At 44.9% G+C, this 20,327-nt stretch overlaps 1 protein-coding gene across 1 annotated transcript in view; it reads left to right on the top strand.

Moving 5' to 3' along the window:
- The window catches only part of BTAF1 (B-TFIID TATA-box binding protein associated factor 1), a 134,831-nt gene that overhangs the window by 103,141 nt on the left and 11,363 nt on the right, over positions 1–20,327 (top strand). The window contains exons 25-34 of the mRNA XM_068257993.1: positions 2,840–2,988; positions 4,072–4,224; positions 6,140–6,261; positions 6,344–6,511; positions 9,757–9,834; positions 11,275–11,404; positions 12,375–12,516; positions 12,640–12,770; positions 13,072–13,197; positions 15,744–15,896. Of these exons, the coding sequence (XP_068114094.1) occupies positions 2,840–2,988; positions 4,072–4,224; positions 6,140–6,261; positions 6,344–6,511; positions 9,757–9,834; positions 11,275–11,404; positions 12,375–12,516; positions 12,640–12,770; positions 13,072–13,197; positions 15,744–15,896 (1,352 nt within the window). The remainder of the gene's footprint in view (positions 1–2,839; positions 2,989–4,071; positions 4,225–6,139; positions 6,262–6,343; positions 6,512–9,756; positions 9,835–11,274; positions 11,405–12,374; positions 12,517–12,639; positions 12,771–13,071; positions 13,198–15,743; positions 15,897–20,327) is intronic.

Genomic DNA, 20,327 nt, shown 5'->3' with positions numbered 1-20,327 from the left:
AGCTGTAGACCATGACAAGCATGCAGATGAGATGTTTGACTGAAATCTGACTGGATCAGCTACATGCTTGTTTCAGGCGCTTGCCTAATCTATTCGAATGGGATGGATCACACCAAAGCGATGTGATTTTTTTTTTTTTTTTCACAAACGCGGGTCCTGCAGCATTTCTGCACCTTTTCTGAGGCGATTCAGCTAAATCGGACCCCCCCCCTCCCCCAGCGTTTTTGTTACAGAAGCTGTTCAGTTCCAGCTCTACTGTAACAAAAAATAAGCGACACCAAATCGCTCCAAAAATCACTATGCATGAATAGAAAATCGCTAGGCACTTGCCAAGAATCCCTTCAAAAAGCGATGAGCATTTGCGATTACGCTTGCGCTTTTTTGATGTGTGCTGGCCTTTAGTGTGTGTGTGTGTGTGTACACCTGCTGAGACTGTCCTGGTGAGGCTCCAGCTCACAAGACCCTGCAGGACTGCTTGGCAGTACTGTATACGCCCTCTGAATCCAGGTTCGGTGGACTCCTTTAAAGCAAACTTGAAGCGAGGAAATTCGCTCCAGTTTTCATACTTGCCTAAGAAGAGAAAAGAGAAAGAAGACTCTGGGTAGTATAGAGCCATCCCGTTCCTCCATGCTGCTAATTGTTCCTACTCCCAGCCTAGTTAAACTTCCTCGATCTGCAAGCCATTCGGTAAGCCTACAAAAGTACTCTTGTCCCCAAATACTTCCAAAGTCCAGCACATCCATACTGTGCATGTAAGTTCGGCCTTGCACATGCGCAGAACAGATGTGATCATCTTTGGAAACATTCAGACTCGAGTACTTCAGAAGGCTTCCCGACGGCTACCGAAGCACTATTCGGTAGGTCTAAGAAGTTTTAACCAAGTACGATGCAGGAACAGCTGCCATCCATAGAGGATGTTTCTGATGTCCAGAGCCCTTCCCTCTTTTTAGGTAAGCAACTAACCTATGTAGGAAATGCACACTGTTACCTTTTTGTTTTAGCCTGTTTTTAAGTATTCCGACAGCCCTGGTTTATTACACAGTGCTTTGAAGTCCATAGTAGGGATGATTAGATTTGAGAAATGTTTGCATCTCATCAATGTAAATGATATAAAGCTTAAAGAGACTCTGAAGTCTCAAAGTATTTTTATTTAACAAATATGCTTAATATCTTAACCCTAACTAAACCGCCGCATTCCAGTCCCTGTAAAATATCTAAATCCCCCCCCCCCCCCCTAACTCGCCCTCCCTCTCCCCTGCAAAATCCACGACTTTCTTGGTCGTGGATTTTGCTGCCCCTGTGCGCTTCCGTGTGAGACAGAGCTATGAGCTGCAGCCCTGCCTCACACACGTCTGTCGGCTGCGATCCAGGCTGAGAGGCAGAGCTGCGGCTCATAGCTCTGCCTCTCACAGAAGCGCTGCACGGATTGCCCCCGGGGAGTTTGGGGGAATACTAAACCTATTTGAAGTCTCTAAAAAAAAAAAAAGTATTTAACAGTCTATTTAAAGCGGATTGGAGATGAAAAACTAACTATAACAAGTAACTTGTTTATATATCTTCTCTAAAGATTAGAAAGTTTACACATCATATCTAGCTGCATACAGCTTTAAAAGTTTGATTATTTATTCCTGTGATACAATGACAGCAGCCATGTTCTGTTTGTCACATTGAGGGCTGGAGATGCTATCAGCTTGCCTGTGTGTAAATTCAGTCCCCTCTTCCCCCTCCCTCCTCCCCTCTGCCTCTGAAATCAATGGATAGTAACCTCCCCTCCTCCTGCCCAGGCTGAGCTCCCATAAGCCCTTGCTACAGTGCCAAGGCTCAAAGGGAGCTGTGGGTGAGGCTTGTTTTTGTTTTATAGGGAGTATTAAAACAAAACAGAAGTATTTGGTTTGAGGAATGCCCTATAAACTATATGAAAGGAACACAATTATGCAATGAGTAAGTTTCTCGGATCCACTTTGAACTTGGGCCAATGAAGTTATTCTGATGGGTACCTTTTAAACTGCATATAATTTGCATGAAATTGTAAGAAATTATTAAATTTCATCTCACTGTATCATCCCTAGTCCATAGTAGTGTCAGTAACTGTTCTGCAAAGGAGTTCACAATCTAATCCCTACTGTCATAGTTCAATATCCTTACCATACTCTAATCCCTACTGTCAGTCCAATATCCTTACCATACTCTAATCCCTACTGTCAGTCCAATATCCTTACCATACTCTAATCCCTACTGTCAGTCCAATATCCTTACCATAGTCTAATTTTTACTGACAGTAGGGATTAGAGTATGGTAAGGATATTGGACTGTCAGTCCAATATCCTTACCAAAGTCCAATCCTTACTGTCAGTAGGGATTAGACCCTCCAGCTGTTAAGGAACTACAAATACCACAATGCATTTTCCTTTAAGTCATGACTGTGGCTGTCAGACTCCTGCAATGCATTGTGGGACTTGTAGTCCCTCAACAGCTGGGGGGCCAAGTTTGCCCATGCCTGGATTAGACTATGATAAAGATAGTGGACTGACAGTAAGGATTGGACTGACAGTAGGGATTAGACTATGGTAAGGATATTGGACTGACAGTCCAATATCCTTACCATAGTCTAATCCCTACTGACAGTCCAATATCCTTACCATAGTCTAATCCCTACTGACAGTCCAATATCCTAACTATAGTCTAATCCCTACTGACAGTCCAATATCCTTACCATAGTCTAATCCCTACTGTCAGTCCAATATCCTTACCATAGTTGAAGGCCAGTTTAGGAGAGGATTGTTTTGTGGGTTCATGTATTGTCATTTCCATGGTTATGCCTTAACTTTACGTTGTACAGGTGTGATGGAGCAGCTTGATGTTGGCATTGTTCCGTACATTGTTCTTCTTGTTGTGCCAGTCCTGGGTAGAATGAGTGACCAGACGGACAGTGTGCGCTTTATGGCAACGCAGTGCTTTGCGACTCTCATCCGGCTTATGCCTCTAGAGGTGAGTCATTACTTAGTGTGGCTGGTAAGATGATCTCCAGGGTTTTAAAGGGAACTTGAAGTGAGGGGCATATGGTGGCTGCCATATTTTCTTTATAAGAATTGCCAGATGCCTGGCATTAGTTCAGGGTCTATGGCTAAAAGTATGACTGGTAGATAATCAGCAGGACAGCCAGGCAATCTGCATTGTGTAAAACTAAATATGGCGGCCTCCGTATTCCCCTCACTTTAGGCGTGGCAGTTTCCAGATTCCCCTCACTTTAGGCGTGACGGCCTCCGTATTCCCCCTCACTTTAGGCGTGGCGGCCTCCGTATTCCCCTCACTTTAGGCGTGGCGGCCTCCGTATTCCCCTCACTTTAGGCGTGGCGGCCTCCAGGCTGTAATACCCTTCCTTGGACTTCATAGTGTTTTTTTTTTTTCGGAAATGACGTGCTAGACCCACAGGCTCATTGGGGATTATTGAATTGTATCTGTGGGCCTATAGTCTCATCAGTTCTTAAAGTGAACCTCCAGACTAAAAATCTACTCAGCAGCACTAAAAAGACTTGGTGTTTCTTTAAGTTTCACAGCATCAGAACTTTGTTTTTCTTACCAAAGCCTCATTTTTAGCTGCACAGAAGCTAAGCTCTGCCCCCATCAAAGAAAACTGCCAGGACATTTTTCCCCTGATGCTGTGCATAGCATGATGGGATTTCTGATGTTGTTGTTGCTTAGCAACTGGGAGGGGTGATCAGGACACAGGACGGTTGGAACTGTCTCATGCTCCCTGTCACCTCCTTTCAACCAAAAAGATGGCTGCTGTCATGAAATCACAAACCTTTGCCTGTTTAGAAACAGGGTGGGAAAGAGATTATATTACCTATTTTAATTAACATAACTAATGTAACTTAATGACAGTATGTTTGTTTAGTCTGGAGTTCCTCTTTAAGTCTGTATCGTTCTTAGTAGAAAACTTCACCTTCACTTGTTATTGGTCACACAGCACAGCAATAGTCAGTGCTCCAAGTACTAATGCATTTTAACAGAATTTAATGTACCTTTTTTTTTTTAAGTCTCTGAATGGCTCTTGGTGTTTGGTTTTAGGCTGGCATCCCAGATCCGCCCGATATGTCAGAGGAGCTCATTAAACTGAAAGCCAGGGAGCGCAACTTCTTAGAACAGCTGCTGGACGGAAAGAAATTGGAAAATTATACAATCCCGGTTCCAATAAAAGCTGAGCTCAGGAAATATCAGCAGGTAATGTGCCAGGAGCCTCTCTGCTGCCCACCACGGGCTGCAGCTTTGGCATACTTTGTGTCCTTCAGATCACCGCCTCCGGAAATGGCAGTTATGAGTGACGATCTTGGGTTTGCATTCACTATCTATAGCATAAACGAGGCATGACCTTTACTTTCTTGTGGCTGCATCTCTTCTTTATGCATGGTCGTTAAGATAAAAGGGAGCTTTTTACATAAATGGCTAAAAGTACACAGATATGTCACTGTGACAGGTGATGTGTTTGTTTATTTATTTATTTTTGAGGAAGGAGGGGGGGGGGGTGTAAACCTGCCATGCCGAATTCACACTAGACACATGTTCCACAATGTGCAGAAGTGTGCAGTCCCTTTTAAAGGGATCTGAGCACCTGTTTTACAAAGTATAGAAAATAAACCACCTACCCCTAAGGGCTGTTTGTAAATGGTGTGTTTTTGGGAAGGGGGTTAGGGCCAGTAACAGGCAGTTGTTGCCTTCAAGGGCTACTCCCCTTAGCCTCCACATCCCTCTCCCAGTCTTTGTGTTCCTCCATCTTTTTTAGGGAGACTCGCAGCTGTAGTAGTGTCAAGAGCCTATGGCGGTGTCGGTCGTTCCTTGCCTCCGCAATGCATGCTGGGAGATGTAGTCCTACAATGTGAGTATATCTCCAGGGCAGGAGATGTACTCACATCAAAGGACTATACCTCCCAAGATGCATTTCCATGGGTGGGGACGTGCAACACCGCCTCAGAACCTTCAAACTGCGGCACCTGCGGATCTCCCCTGAGAAGAGCACTTGGTTGACTTTAATGAGTTTGTTCATAGTCGCGTTAAATTGATGAGCGCGTAAGGAACATTACATCAAAGTGAATTTCAAATGAATTCATGGAAGCCCAGGCGATTCAGTCCACAATCAAAGTGTAAAATGTAAACAAGACTTTCATAACAGAATCATTGACATCTGTTAGCTCGCCCCGACCTTTTTTTGTGTGGCTAGGATTAGCCTTACTATTCCAGGGGAAAAAACACATATATAAGTAGATAAATACTTGATCTACTTACATAACACATGTATTGTACTGTCCACATTTTGATTTCAGTGAATGTTATATAGTAAATGAAGAGAATTCTGTTCCTGGTGGGAACTATGTATTTTGCCCACAGTTTGAGGCTAAATTCTGATGTCATTTCTGCCCTTAACTATTTTCTTTTCTCCTCCAATCACTGAGTCACCTCAGCCTTGTAAACACAAGTGAGCAGAGGATCGTGTGTCAGTTAGGCAGCTAGGCAGGGAAATAAATGGAAGAGGAGGAATATATTCTAGATACAAAAAAAAACCCAGCATGCAACTGTTTAGGAGCCATGGCCCTTTAATAGTCAGTGCCAAAGTATGTGATAACTCCAAACCATAACAGAAAAAGTTTTGAATGCAGGATTAGCATATTTATCACTTAATACACTCAGATCAGTTGCTGTTGAAATTTGATTTTTATGGTGACAATCCCCCTTTAACAAGGAATTTATCCAATGACCGGTACTTTTGAGGATTACATGGAAATGACTTTGCACAGTGTCTACACTCAGGTTAAGTACAATCCTGCAGCACCAAAGGGAGACAAACTATTCAGTTGTGATCACATGATACATGTGTTTTGTTTTGGTTTTTTTGCTTGCATATCAAGACGTTGCTTGTAGTCAAATTTCACAATAATTTTTGCTTGTGTAGGAAAGAACTTTTAAACAAAGTTAATCTCAATCCAAGGTTTTACTGTACAGGATAGGCAGCTGTCGGGCTCTGTACTGTGTGGCTAAGCCGTGCAAACTGGGTTTCACTATACCAACTATATTGTTTTCAGGCTTTTCTCTGCAATTTTAGGCATTTGCTGTCCTTTGACCTTGTGTTGTCTATTTTCTTTAGGATGGTGTCAATTGGTTGGCCTTCCTGAACAAGTATAAGTTGCATGGCATCCTATGTGATGACATGGGACTGGGAAAGACTCTACAGTCTATATGTATTCTAGCAGGGGACCATTGTCACAGGTAAGATATATAAACCTGCATTGGCGTAGACTTTACTGTTTACTGTCCCAGAGTCAGACTGTAACCTCTCTTGCTGTGCCAGATCTCAGGCGTACACCAGAAGCAAATCTGCAGACTGTCTACCTCTTCCATCGCTGGTGATTTGTCCACCAACATTGACCGGTCACTGGGTGGATGAAGTGGGTAAATTCTGTTCTAAAGAATATCTCAACCCGTTACATTATACCGGACCTCCCACAGAGCGTGTCAGGCAAGTAAAATCAACTGATAGTCATGCAAGGGAAGCAATTGTAAACATCACCACTAAATGTACCTGAAGTGTCGTGAGATAAACCTATTCACATATACTAGCCCTACTAAGAAATTATGTGTAGTCACTTTTTGGTTTTCCAGTACAGGAAGAGTTAGAAAAAAAGTTATCTATGCAAAACGGCTTCACTGAGCTATTGGACCAGCTCAAAGTCTGTCCTGTTTTCTGAAGAGCTTAAAGAGAATCTGTATTGTTAAAATCGCTCAAATGTAAACATACCAGTGCATTAGGGGACATCTCCTATTACCCTCTGTCACAATTTCGCCGCTCCTCGCCGCATTAAAAGTGGTTAAAAACAGTTTTAAAAAGTTTGTAAACAAACAAAATGGCCACCAAAACAGGAAGAAGGTTGATGTACAGTATGTCCACACATAGAAAATACATCCATACACAAGCAGGCTGTATACAGCCTTCCTTTTGAATCTCAAGAGATCATTTGTGTGTTTCTTTCCCCCATGCACTGAAGTTTCAGGCTGCTCTTTTCTTCCTGCAAACAGCTTTGCCCTTGTTTGTAATTACTCAGTATGTGAAAGCCCAGCCAGCTCAGAGGACAATTTATCCAGCTTGTAAAAGATAAGCGAGAAGAGAGAAGCTGCTCTAATCCTAAATAATACACAGGCAGTGTGCAGAGAGGGGCCAGAAGGGGGAGTTCATAGCAGAACCACAACACTGAAGAACTTGGCAGCCTTCCAGATACAGGCTGACAAGTCTGACAGGGGAAAGATACATTGATTTATTACAGAGACTGTGATAGCAGAAAGTGCTGCAGTAAGCTAGAACACATTAGAATAGCTTTTGGAACTTTAGGATGATAAAAAACAGGATGCAATTTTTGTTACGGAGTCTCTTTAAAGAGAAACTGTGACCAAGGATTGAACTTCATCCCAATCAGTAGCTGATACCCCCTTTTACAAGAGAAATCTATTCCTTTTCACAAACTGATGATCAGGGGGCGCTGTATGGCTGATATTGTGGTGACACCCCTCCCACAGTGTGGTGTCAGGACCATGGTTCTGACATCACACTGTGGGAGCCTTGTTGCATTGTGGGGCTGTTTCCAACTGCCAAATAAGCAAGCAGCATCTCCTTCCACTGACATCACCTGCTAACAGTGAAAATGTCACCATGTGATAAATGTCAGAATGTAAACCAGGGAGAGGAAAGATTTTACAATGGGCAAACACTGACTGTCATTTTTTACAATTATGTATAAAATGATTTACAGAATAGAGACACCGAGAGCCTAATATAGTGTAGTGTGTACTGGTATGTGAATATGACACGTATCTATTTATACTCCCAAATATTGGTTACCATCTAGGTAACCACTATATCAGCAGGTGTGGAGATTAGACCTGTCCCCACTCAGGATTAAGAAGCCGTTCTCTGTAGATAGGAAATAAGGGGCAACACCCCTCGGTGGACGCAGGAACTGTATAAGCAGACAGAGGCACCAAAAGGATAAAATATTCTAAAACGTTTAAAATGAGGAGGCAGAGGTGGACTTGCCTCCTCCAAGCAGACACACACGAGTGTTGTGTATATTCAAAACAAAAATGTATTTGTATAATCCAGCAAGTGCAATGCGTTTTGCGGGCATCTCCCGCTTCATCGGATAATAGAAACTGAGCATAAAATGCAAATAGGTCTGGTGCAAAGCTCAGCGCCTTTATTGAATTTTTTTGTTACATTATTTTCACTAGAGTTACTCTTTTAAACTGTAGGGATGATCACTGAAATGCGAATCGTTCCAAGTTCATGTAGATTATGTAAATATAAGGAGCAGCAGAGTTTACTTTGCAGGGGTACATGGAAGGGATCTTGTAACCCCTGAAGCTTGGATTCTGCGTGGAGTATAAGGGGATTGGGTGGACCTTCTAGGGTGCAGGAGTTCAGAACTGACAGAAAATAGTATTGCCGTTTTGTAGTAGACTAAAGCTTTAAGCAGGTATGAGACTCGAAATTTTCATCTTTGCTCTAAAACATTAAACGCTGCACAGAAGTGTCTGCTTTTTGACCTGCAAATTAGTAACCCGAATCTTGGAGGATTATGACATGCTTTTATAAGTTTGCTTCCTAGTGAAGTGGAAGTTTGTTTTTACTTGAACAGTCATTTCGTTTTTCATTCATTTATGCTGTTCTAATGTTTAAAGTCAGTTGAAAATCAAATTTCATCTCTGCTCTTAAAGTCCCTGTCGTTACATAAACTGACCCGAGAGGAAGAATATGGAGGCCATCATAGTTTTCCTTCCTGCTGATCTTTCATGCATCAGTAGTGTCACCTCTGATCTGCATGCTCCGGTCTATGGCTAAGCTAAAGGTGCATACACACATCAGACCATAGTCTTTGGAAAATGAAAGATCACAGACCAATCTTACCACCCTTCATGTAGTATGAGAGCCATGCCTACACAGTCTATTCTATGGAGCTGAACTCCCCATCAGAAAAAAATCTTTGCAAGATGCTGCACACACAGATGCTGTACAGACACAAAGATCAGTATCTGCCAAAAATCCATTCCTGCAAATTGCAATGATAGTCTGAGATCTGCAGATCATCATACACACATGATTTAACTGACATTCATCTGCAGATCAGATCCACTAGGATGGATTTTCAGATCTGCGGATGATTGCTTGATCTGCAGATGAATGTCAGTTAAATCATGTGTGTATGATGATCTGCAGATCTCATAGACTATCATTGCAATTTGCAGGAACGGATCTTTTGCAGGAACAGATCTTTTGCAGATACTGATCTTTTGTGTCTGTACAGCATCTGTGTGTGCAGCATCTTGCAAAGATTTTTTTCTGATGAGGAGTTCAGCTCCATAGAAAAGACTGTGTAGAGTATGGCTCTCATACTACATGAAGGGTGGTAAGATTGGTCTGTGATCTTTCATTTTCCAAAGACCATAGTCTGATGTGTGTATGAGCCTTAAGGCAGAGCGAGGATTAGCAGGGCAGCCAGGCAACGTGCATCATTTAAAAGGAAAAATTGTCAGCATCCAAATCCCTCTCAGGTGACTCTGCATGTTTACTCCTTCATGAAGGATTGTCTAATCAAATCTATCCCCCCCCCCCCCCCCCCCTGATCCCCATCCTGACAGCAGGTTGAATGAGATAAGAATAAGGGTTGAGCAGTGAGATGCTATTTCTGATCAATATGTTGTATTGTGTTGCAGGTTACAGCACCAGGTTAAAAGGCACAACCTTATTGTGGCTTCTTATGACGTTGTGAGGAATGACATTGATTTCTTCAGGTATGTTTTTGCTTTGTTTTTGTTTTTATTTTATATTATTTTTTTACTTTTCGGTGGTAATTAGTGGTAATTTCTTTTTCCCAGTTGTCTGTAAATCCTTTGTGTTTGATCAGTGTGAGTTTGAAGCAAATGGAACAAGGGCAAAGAAGTTTGGCATTCACGAGTGTCTCTGATATCCTTTTTAGTTCCTTTTTCAAATGGAATTCCACTTTTAGAGAGGAGGCCCCTCAGTTTAGCTGCTAGCCTTGTAAGGATTTTGGCAATCATTAGCTCAGGTTATGGATGATGTTTGGTGCATTGTCTGTATCACTTCAGAGCCCATTGGGTAATTCATGTCACTGTCACCAGAGAAGCCTCAGTCTTGTGTTCCTACTGCAGGCTAGGCTCAATTCAAGAGAATGGCAAAAACCTCTACTAGTAGGCTCCTGTGGTTGGGACCTAGGATTGGAAACTGGGACTCTGTATAGACATTGAAGAATGATACGCTGAAGGTTTGCGATTAAGTCAAGTTCCCATGGAAAGATTGGCTCAGGGAACTCCGCTGGCAAACGCTTGTTTCAGATCCATCTTTCATTATCGGGAATAACTAGACACGAATGACAGGACTTTTGCAGTCAGTGGGCTGCAGCGAAAATTGAACGTTCGTTCACGATGTAGTAATTCATAATTGTTAAAACGAACGATTGTTGTGATATTTGTCGGCAGCCTTTGAACATCTTTTTAATTTTTATTAAATTCTTTTACGTGATATAACTGGAAACAAACTGGACAAATTGCATGAGAAATCCCTTGCTTTAAACCAGGGGTCTCAAACTCGCGGCCCGCGGGCCATTTGCGGCCCTCAATACAATATTTTGTGGCCCTCGCTGGCAAAAGCTTCCTTATAGTTCGCTTCAGTGCTCCCAAGTAATCTGCTGCAACCCCACCGCTAAAGGAGGGCTGCAGAGCCCCCAAATCGCCCGGGGGGCAATCCGCCGGCATTTCTTGGAAGGGGCAGAGCTTTCAGCTTCAGCTCTGCTCCTCCTGACGTCAATCGCAGCACGGATCGCCGCCTCTCCCCGCCCCTCTGTTAAGAAAGAGTGAGAGGGGCGGGCAGAGGCGGCGATGCGCCGCGATTGTGAAATTCCTTATGCGGCCCAGCCTCATCCTGACTTTGCCTCCTGCGGCCCCCAGGTAAATTGAGTTTGAGACCCCTGCTTTAAACCATGCTTGCTGGGTGAGACAGACTGCTTCCTTGCTCTTGGATGTTTTAAGCGTAGCAAGGCTTCCTGCTCTGGGTATCTAATTATTCATGCAGAAAGATGGACATTAGTTGGCAGTCTGTATTCCAGACAGTGTTGTTACCATGATTACGGGAATTCTGTTAGAAGAAATGTCTGTAATCTGACTTCACGGCTACCCTCACCTATTTGTTTTAACCCTGATGATTTTATTTTTCAGAAACATGAAATTTAATTATTGCATATTGGATGAAGGCCATGTTATTAAAAACGGCAAGACAAAGTTGTCAAAAGCTGTAAAGCAGATAACTGCAAATTATAGAGTTATCCTTTCTGGAACGCCGATTCAGGTAGTTGTATTAACCAAACCATAAAGTCAAGGGTGAAAGCATGGATGAAAGTGATCCTTTACTACAGAACATGTGCAGTAAAGCTATGCTAGGGTTCCAGTTCTATGCTTAAGAGTTAAGAGAAGAGGGGGTGGGGGGATCGGAAATATGGAATAAGTGGATGTCTGAAATCAACCTCCTGGGGTCTTAGCTGCATATATTTTATTAAGTAATGCAAATTATGCAGAACTGGTCTTGCTTCACTTTTTGCCACAAGTCATCTCTCCTCTTCAGTAGCATTTCTCCATCCCATTAGAAAGCCTGTTTCGCAGTAGACTGCCCACCTTAATTACCCTACTTTTGTGTGTGCTCGTTCCAGGTTTTCTCACTACTCAAACTTTAAAGTACCCCTGACCCAGTTCCCCCATCTCCTTAAACTTTTAATAATGTTTTACCATTGGGGCTGTGACTTGGTCACAGAACCATCCTCCCTCTTCCAGTACTCCCTGTGGACCCCGTTCTGGTCAGTCAGTCTTCAACTGAGGCAGAATTACGATTTATGAGCAGGGAGGAAGTAACGGTCTAAAGACAGCTGAGCTCCGTACCTTTGGTCAGGAGCCGATTTTCATTATGGTGGCCATACATGGTACAATAAAAACGTTCGATTATCCCGTTTATTCGATCTAAATGATCAAATCGAATGAAAGTTGAGAATATTTTTTTTTTCGATCAAGAAATTCGAACGATTATCCCGTTTTTTTGAGAAAGATCGAATATACAGATTTTTCCAGCATGTCCGATCTGATTTAACGGAATAATCTAACTAAATCATCAAATCGAAAAAAATGAAAAATTGTACCATGTATGGCCACCCTTAGTTTTTTTTTTTGTGTCCATCAGTTGAAAAACAAATTTTAGTTAAGCCACCATATGCCAATCCTTTTTGTTTTCAGCAATTACTTTATGTACCTCCTTTTTCTCCTTCTTCCAGAACAATGTTTTGGAGCTGTGGTCCTTGTTTGACTTCCTGATGCCTGGGTTTCTAGGCACCGAACGCCAGTTTGCTGCTAGATATGGGAAGCCCATCCTGGCAAGTAGAGATGCTCGGAGCTCCTCGCGTGAGCAGGAAGCTGGTAAGGAATAGTCTATACCTACCTTACCATTTTCAGACACTGATATGGTGTTTTGTTTTATGCTAGCCCCGATTTTATTTGGTTTTTGGCAGTTTATTACACTAATTATTCAATTTTCAACAGGTGTTCTTGCAATGGAGGCTCTTCATCGGCAGGTGCTGCCATTCTTACTCCGCCGAATGAAAGAAGATGTGTTGCAGGATCTCCCGCCCAAGATAATCCAAGACTACTACTGTTCTCTGAGTCCATTGCAGGTTCGTGACATGTTGGCTTGAGGTTGCCTGGCAGGTGGAACCAGCACCACAGCTGGCTATGGGGATTGTATGTAAATTCTGCTCATTTGTGACAAACCTTCTTCTTTGTCTTTGGAAGGATGCTTTACACTCCCTGAGCATTATGTAAAGTTCCCCGAAACATGTTGGTGGCTTGTGATGGCCACACTCTGCAGAACTCTAGGTGCACTCCTATAGAAATCCACTGGGGGTTTCAAGGTGGCTGGTTGACCTATCTTGATTAGATTTTGTCCTATTAACTTTCCTTGTAATGCCTTTGCAGGTGCAGCTGTATGAAGACTTTGCAAAGTCTCGTGCTAAAACAGATGTTGATGAAACCATGTCTACGACTGCACTGACTGAGGAGAGCGAGAAGCCGAAGCTGAAAGCTACAGGACATGTTTTCCAGGTAGCTAATAACTGTAGGCAGTAAGCTCATTGCTAGTTTTGTTTACGTTATTTACTTAGCAATTTTAAAGGTTACGCCAATTTGTGTAAGTTTTCAGCAGGGCTGTGGAGTCGGTACAAAAATCTTTAGACTCAGACTCCTCAGTTTATGAAACCACGACTCCGACTCCAACTCCAGGTGCCCAAAACTACTCCGACTCCTCCTCCGACTCCACAGCCCTGGTTTTCAGCATTCATGATTTATGCTCCTCACAGATCATGTGACCATTTCAGTAATTATTATCTCCTTAATACAGTGTGTGTTGGCGCTGAGCAAAGCAAGTAGCATGTGGATCTGATATAGTTTTAGCACTTAAGTGAGGTTTGTAATATTTGTAAAGTGGGGATCGTGGTGTGATGGCAATCTCACTATGGGGGTACAGCCACCTGGAGGACATAAGGAGAATTACAGGGCTGGATCCCAGGGAGGGGGGTATGTGCAGGGCTGTCACAGATCTCATTGTGGTCTGACTCTCTTCACCGCCTTTAGACCCTATAATTTGGAAATAATCCTACCGCTTAGTTTGCCTTGCATTAACCTCCCTATCTATTGATAATCATTCTATCCGTAGGTGCAAAATAGGGTCAAAAATGTTTACAATAACCTATCTTGTAATTTAGGAACTTTGCATCAGCCAGACTGTTCTGATATGACCCAGGTGTGCAATGGTTTGCTGCTTCATAAACATTTTGAAGCAACAAACCTGGACTTCATTTTTTCTTTAGTTAATCCATACAATGTGAGCTCTTGTAGTGTACTTACTGTAATGGCACAGCAGAGACTTGGGCCTCAATTCACTAAGCAGTTTAGACTAGTCTACAGATGGTTTTTAGTCTACTGATGGTTTGGTGTAATGTTTTAAGGGGCCCATACACCTAACTATTTTCCCGCCGATATACAGCAGATTTGATCACTGTGATCGAATCTGCTGTGAAATCGTCGCGCAAACGTTGACAGAACAATTGATTTCCATCCGAAATCAATCATTCCCGTCGATCCGTCCATGTGGAAGATTTTTCTCGATCGCCGGCGGGTCGGGAGTGCGTCGATAGCGGCGTTCGAATGCCTGACGACCGACGCAATACATTACCTGTTCCGGCTGGCGCGACTCCACCGGTCTCCACTGTCTTCTTCTCCGCTCCGGGCTGCAGCTTCACTGAACTACCTGTCCCGGCAGGAAGTTTAAACAGTAGAGCGCCCTCTACTGTTTAAACATCCCCTGGACAGGAAGTTCAGTGAAGCCAGCCGGTCCGGAACCCAGCACGGAGAAAAAGACATTGGAGACCGGGGTACTTGCGCCGGGCCAGATCAGGTAATGTATAGCAGGCGGTGGCAGCTCCACAGATTATCGGTTTCAGGCTGAAATCGATTCACAATCTGTTTGCAGTAAAGGCAGCCATACGATCCCTCTCTGATTGAGAGGGATCTATCTGTTGGTCGATCTGATGGCCAATCGACCAGTGTATGGTCACCTTTAGACCTGTTTTTAGACCTGGTCTAACATTCAGTAATTGCACAATACACAAAGGCAAACAAGGAGTAACCACGCCCACTTTTTCTGACAGAGATTAGACCAGCTGATTTCTGTAGTTAAAGTAATTCTATGAGGTATTTTAGATAAATCAGAATCAGAATCAGAATCAGTTTATTTCGCCAAGTACAACGGGGGTTGTACCCGGAATTATTTTTGGCTCAGACAGGGTCGGTGATGGTACAAACACATATGCACGGTGGGTCACCACATACAATCAGGTACAGTATAGTAGTACATAAGTAAGCATATACACATATAATACAGCACATGACTAGTGGAGGACGCGTGGGGCAGTCTGGAGTGCTATGTGAGGGGAGCAGCCACATCGCTCTGCAGCAGTTCCAGATGCCCCGCAGTGTATAAAGGAAAGAGAGGATAGAAAAAGAGAGAGAGAGAGAGAGAGAGAAAATGATAGCTAAAGAGAGAATGAGGAAAAGAGAGAGAGAAAAAGCAAGAGAAGAGAGATAGAGGCAGAGAGTCCCCCTTAGGGCTGCAGATTGTGTACAGTCAGATAATCAGTCCAAAAAACCATGTGCTCCCCTCCGAACTGAGGAGGTAGCATAGCTCTGGCTTGGCGCCCAGTCTGTGAGCTGGTCGGGCCTGGTGGAGTGTACAGATGGAGGTAGATGTGAGGATGGAAACTTTTGAATTAATTATGCAGGAGTTTACTTGTATGCAGAGGAGAGCTCATCAAAGGAGAAGGATGTCAGTCAGTTTGTGCTACTTTGTGAATTGCATCTTTTGATCATTTCCCCTGCTTTACTCACCTAATTACCAAATGGTTTAGACCAGGTCTAATAACAGGTCTAAAACATTTGGGAATGGTGAATACCCCTTTGCAACTGACCAAACCATCAGTAGACTAGTCTAATCTGATAAGTGAATTGAGGCCTTTTGACTGTACCTCCAGTTTTTTAGGATGCAATGCTATAATCCTGTAACTTCTTTTCTCACTTTCTTTCCATCCCACCAGGCCCTGCAGTACCTGCGTAAGCTGTGCAACCATCCTGCTCTGGTCCTAACAGCGCAACATCCAGAGTACAAGAAGATCACAGAGCAGCTTTCTACACACAGCTCCTCCCTGAGGGACATTCAGCACGCCCCCAAACTGTCTGCACTAAAGCAGGTGAGTCCATCATTGAAGTTCCTCCTCTGTGACATTGCTTGTCAGCCTCTAGCAGTGATCCATGCTGTGGTGATGTACAGCACTGCTTGTCAGCCTCTAGCAGTGATCCATGCTGTGGTGATGTACAGTGCTGCTTGTCAGCCTCTAGCAGTGACCCATGCTGTGGTGATGCACAGCACTGCAGCCTCTAGCAGTGATCCATGCTGTGGTGATGTACAGCACTGCTTGTCAGCCTCTAGCAGTGATCCATGCTGTGGTGATGTACAGTGCTGCTTGTCAGCCTCTAGCAGTGATCCATGCTGTGGTGATGTACAGCACTGCTTGTCAGCCTCTAGCAGTGATCCATGCTGTGGTGATGTACAGCACTGCAGCCTCTAGCAGTGATCCATGCTGTGGTGATGTACAGCACTGCTTGTCAGCCTCTAGCAGTGATCCATGCTGTGGTGATGTACAGCACTGCTTGTCAGCCTCTAGCAGTGATCCATGCTGTGGTGATGTACAGCACTGCTTGTCAGCCTCTAGCAGTGATCCATGCTGTGGTGATGTACAGCACTGCAGCCTCTAGCAGTGATCCATGCTGTGGTGATGTACAGCACTGCTTGTCAGCCTCTAGCAGTGATCCATGCTGTGGTGATGTACAGCACTGCTTGTCAGCCTCTAGCAGTGATCCATGCTGTGGTGATGTACAGTGCTGCTTGTCAGCCTCTAGCAGTGATCCATGCTGTGGTGATGTACAGCATTGCTTGTCAGCCTCTAGCAGTGATCCATGCTGTGGTGATGTACAGCACTGCTTGTCAGCCTCTAGCAGTGATCCATGCTGTGGTGATGTACAGCACTGCTTGTCAGCCTCTAGCAGTGATCCATGCTGTGGTGATGTACAGCACTGCTTGTCAGCCTCTAGCAGTGATCCATGCTGTGGTGATGTACAGCACTGCAGCCTCTAGCAGTGATCCATGCTGTGGTGATGTACAGCACTGCTTGTCAGCCTCTAGCAGTGATCCATGCTGTAGTGATGTACAGTGCTGCTTGTCAGCCTCTAGCAGTGATCCATGCTGTGGTGATGTACAGCACTGCTTGTCAGCCTCTAGCAGTGATCCATGCTGTGGTGATGTACAGTGCTGCTTGTCAGCCTCTAGCAGTGATCCATGCTGTAGTGATGTACAGTGCTGCTTGTCAGCCTCTAGCAGTGATCCATGCTGTGGTGATGTACAGCACTGCAGCCTCTAGCAGTGATCCATGCTGTGGTGATGTACAGCACTGCTTGTCACCCTCTAGCAGTGATCCCTGCTGTGGTGATGTACAGCACTGCAGCCTCTAGCAGTGATCCATGCTGTGGTGATGTACAGCACTGCAGCCTCTAGCAGTGATCCATGCTGTGGTGATGTACAGCACTGCTTGTCACCCTCTAGCAGTGATCCATGCTGTGGTGATGTACAGCACTGCTTGTCAGCCTCTAGCAGTGATCCATGCTGTGGTGATGTACAGCACTGCAGCCTCTAGCAGTGATCCATGCTGTGGTGATGTACAGCACTGCTTGTCAGCCTCTAGCAGTGATCCATGCTGTAGTGATGTACAGTGCTGCTTGTCAGCCTCTAGCAGTGATCCATGCTGTGGTGATGTACAGCACTGCTTGTCAGCCTCTAGCAGTGATCCATGCTGTGGTGATGTACAGTGCTGCTTGTCAGCCTCTAGCAGTGATCCATGCTGTAGTGATGTACAGTGCTGCTTGTCAGCCTCTAGCAGTGATCCATGCTGTGGTGATGTACAGCACTGCAGCCTCTAGCAGTGATCCATGCTGTGGTGATGTACAGCACTGCTTGTCACCCTCTAGCAGTGATCCCTGCTGTGGTGATGTACAGCACTGCAGCCTCTAGCAGTGATCCATGCTGTGGTGATGTACAGCACTGCAGCCTCTAGCAGTGATCCATGCTGTGGTGATGTACAGCACTGCTTGTCAGCCTCTAGCAGTGATCCATGCTGTGGTGATGTACAGTGCTGCTTGTAGGCCTCTAGCAGTGATCCATGCTGTGGTGATGTACAGCACTGCAGCCTCTAGCAGTGATCCATGCTGTAGTGATGTACAGTGCTGCTTGTCAGCCTCTAGCAGTGATCCATGCTGTGGTGATGTACAGTGCTGCTTGTCAGCCTCTAGCAGTGATCCATGCTGTGGTGATGTACAGTGCTGCAGCCTCTAGCAGTGATCCATGCTGTGGTGATGTACAGTGCTGCAGCCTCTAGCAGTGATCCATGCTGTAGTGATGTACAGTGCTGCTTGTCAGCCTCTAGCAGTGATCCATGCTGTGGTGATGTACAGCACTGCTTGTCAGCCTCTAGCAGTGATCCATGCTGTAGTGATGTACAGTGCTGCTTGTCAGCCTCTAGCAGTGATCCATGCTGTGGTGATGTACAGTGCTGCAGCCTCTAGCAGTGATCCATGCTGTGGTGATGTACAGTGCTGCAGCCTCTAGCAGTGATCCATGCTGTAGTGATGTACAGTGCTGCTTGTCAGCCTCTAGCAGTGATCCATGCTGTGGTGATGTACAGCACTGCTTGTCAGCCTCTAGCAGTGATCCATGCTGTGGTGATGTACAGTGCTGCTTGTCAGCCTCTAGCAGTGATCCATGCTGTGGTGATGTACAGTGCTGCTTGTCACCCTCTAGCAGTGATCCATGCTGTGGTGATGTACAGCACTGCAGCCTCTAGCAGTGATCCATGCTGTGGTGATGTACAGCACTGCTTGTCAGCCTCTAGCAGTGATCCATGCTGTGGTGATGTACAGCACTGCAGCCTCTAGCAGTGATCCATGCTGTGGTGATGTACAGCACTGCTTGTCAGCCTCTAGCAGTGATCCATGCTGTGGTGATGTACAGCACTGCTTGTCAGCCTCTAGCAGTGATCCATGCTGTGGTGATGTACAGCACTGCAGCCTCTAGCAGTGATCCATGCTGTGGTGATGTACAGCACTGCAGCCTCTAGCAGTGATCCATGCTGTGGTGATGTACAGCACTGCTTGTCAGCCTCTAGCAGTGATCCATGCTGTGGTGATGTACAGCACTGCTTGTCAGCCTCTAGCAGTGATCCATGCTGTGGTGATGTACAGTGCTGCAGCCTCTAGCAGTGATCCATGCTGTGGTGATGTACAGCACTGCTTGTCAGCCTCTAGCAGTGATCCATGCTGTGGTGATGTACAGTGCTGCTTGTCAGCCTCTAGCAGTGATCCATGCTGTGGTGATGTACAGTGCTGCAGCCTCTAGCAGTGATCCATGCTGTGGTGATGTACAGCACTGCTTGTCAGCCTCTAGCAGTGATCCATGCTGTGGTGATGTACAGTGCTGCTTGTCAGCCTCTAGCAGTGATCCATGCTGTGGTGATGTACAGCGCTGCTTGTCACCCTCTAGCAGTGATCCATGCTGTGGTGATGTACAGTGCTGCTTGTCAGCCTCTAGCAGTGATCCATGCTGTGGTGATGTACAGCACTGCAGCCTCTAGCAGTGATCCATGCTGTGGTGATGTACAGCGCTGCAGCCTCTAGCAGTGATCCATGCTGTAGTGATGTACAGTGCTGCTTGTCAGCCTCTAGCAGTGATCCATGCTGTGGTGATGTACAGCACTGCAGCCTCTAGCAGTGATCCATGCTGTGGTGATGTACAGCACTGCAGCCTCTAGCAGTGATCCATGCTGTAGTGATGTACAGTGCTGCTTGTCAGCCTCTAGCAGTGATCCATGCTGTGGTGATGTACAGCGCTGCTTGTCACCCTCTAGCAGTGATCCATGCTGTGGTGATGTACAGTGCTGCTTGTCAGCCTCTAGCAGTGATCCATGCTGTGGTGATGTACAGCACTGCTTGTCAGCCTCTAGCAGTGATCCATGCTGTGGTGATGTACAGCACTGCTTGTCAGCCTCTAGCAGTGATCCCTGCTGTGGTGATGTACAGCACTGCAGCCTCTAGCAGTGATCCATGCTGTGGTGATGTACAGCACTGCAGCCTCTAGCAGTGATCCATGCTGTGGTGATGTACAGCACTGCAGCCTCTAGCAGTGATCCATGCTGTGGTGATGCACAGAACTTCTTGGTATGATAAATGATGATTTCAGAAGGCTTTTATAATCTATAACTGCAGACAGCATAATATCTGATCCAGCAGTGTTCTAGAAGCTTTGGCTGCATCATGTGAGTCTAATCAATAGTGATGATATTAAATTAGAATTCCTTCCTTCATCGCTTTGCTTCCGAGCAGAGGGCAGGGGAGCATTTGGCTGAGATTAATTATGATGGTTGTTTATACAGAGGAGTGATTTTTAACTTTGTTGGCAGTATAGATTTTACATAAAGAAAAAAAAAAACTTTTGTGCTAAACTATACTCCGTCTATTTACTTGAATAGATCCGTTTCAGAGAATTGCAGGAGCAGTGCCGTGTTTTTGTTTTATAT

Source organism: Hyperolius riggenbachi, chromosome 10 (genome assembly GCF_040937935.1).
Source record: "Hyperolius riggenbachi isolate aHypRig1 chromosome 10, aHypRig1.pri, whole genome shotgun sequence".
Classification (NCBI taxonomy): Eukaryota; Metazoa; Chordata; class Amphibia; order Anura; family Hyperoliidae; genus Hyperolius; species Hyperolius riggenbachi.
This window is presented reverse-complemented; position numbering and strand designations above follow the sequence as displayed.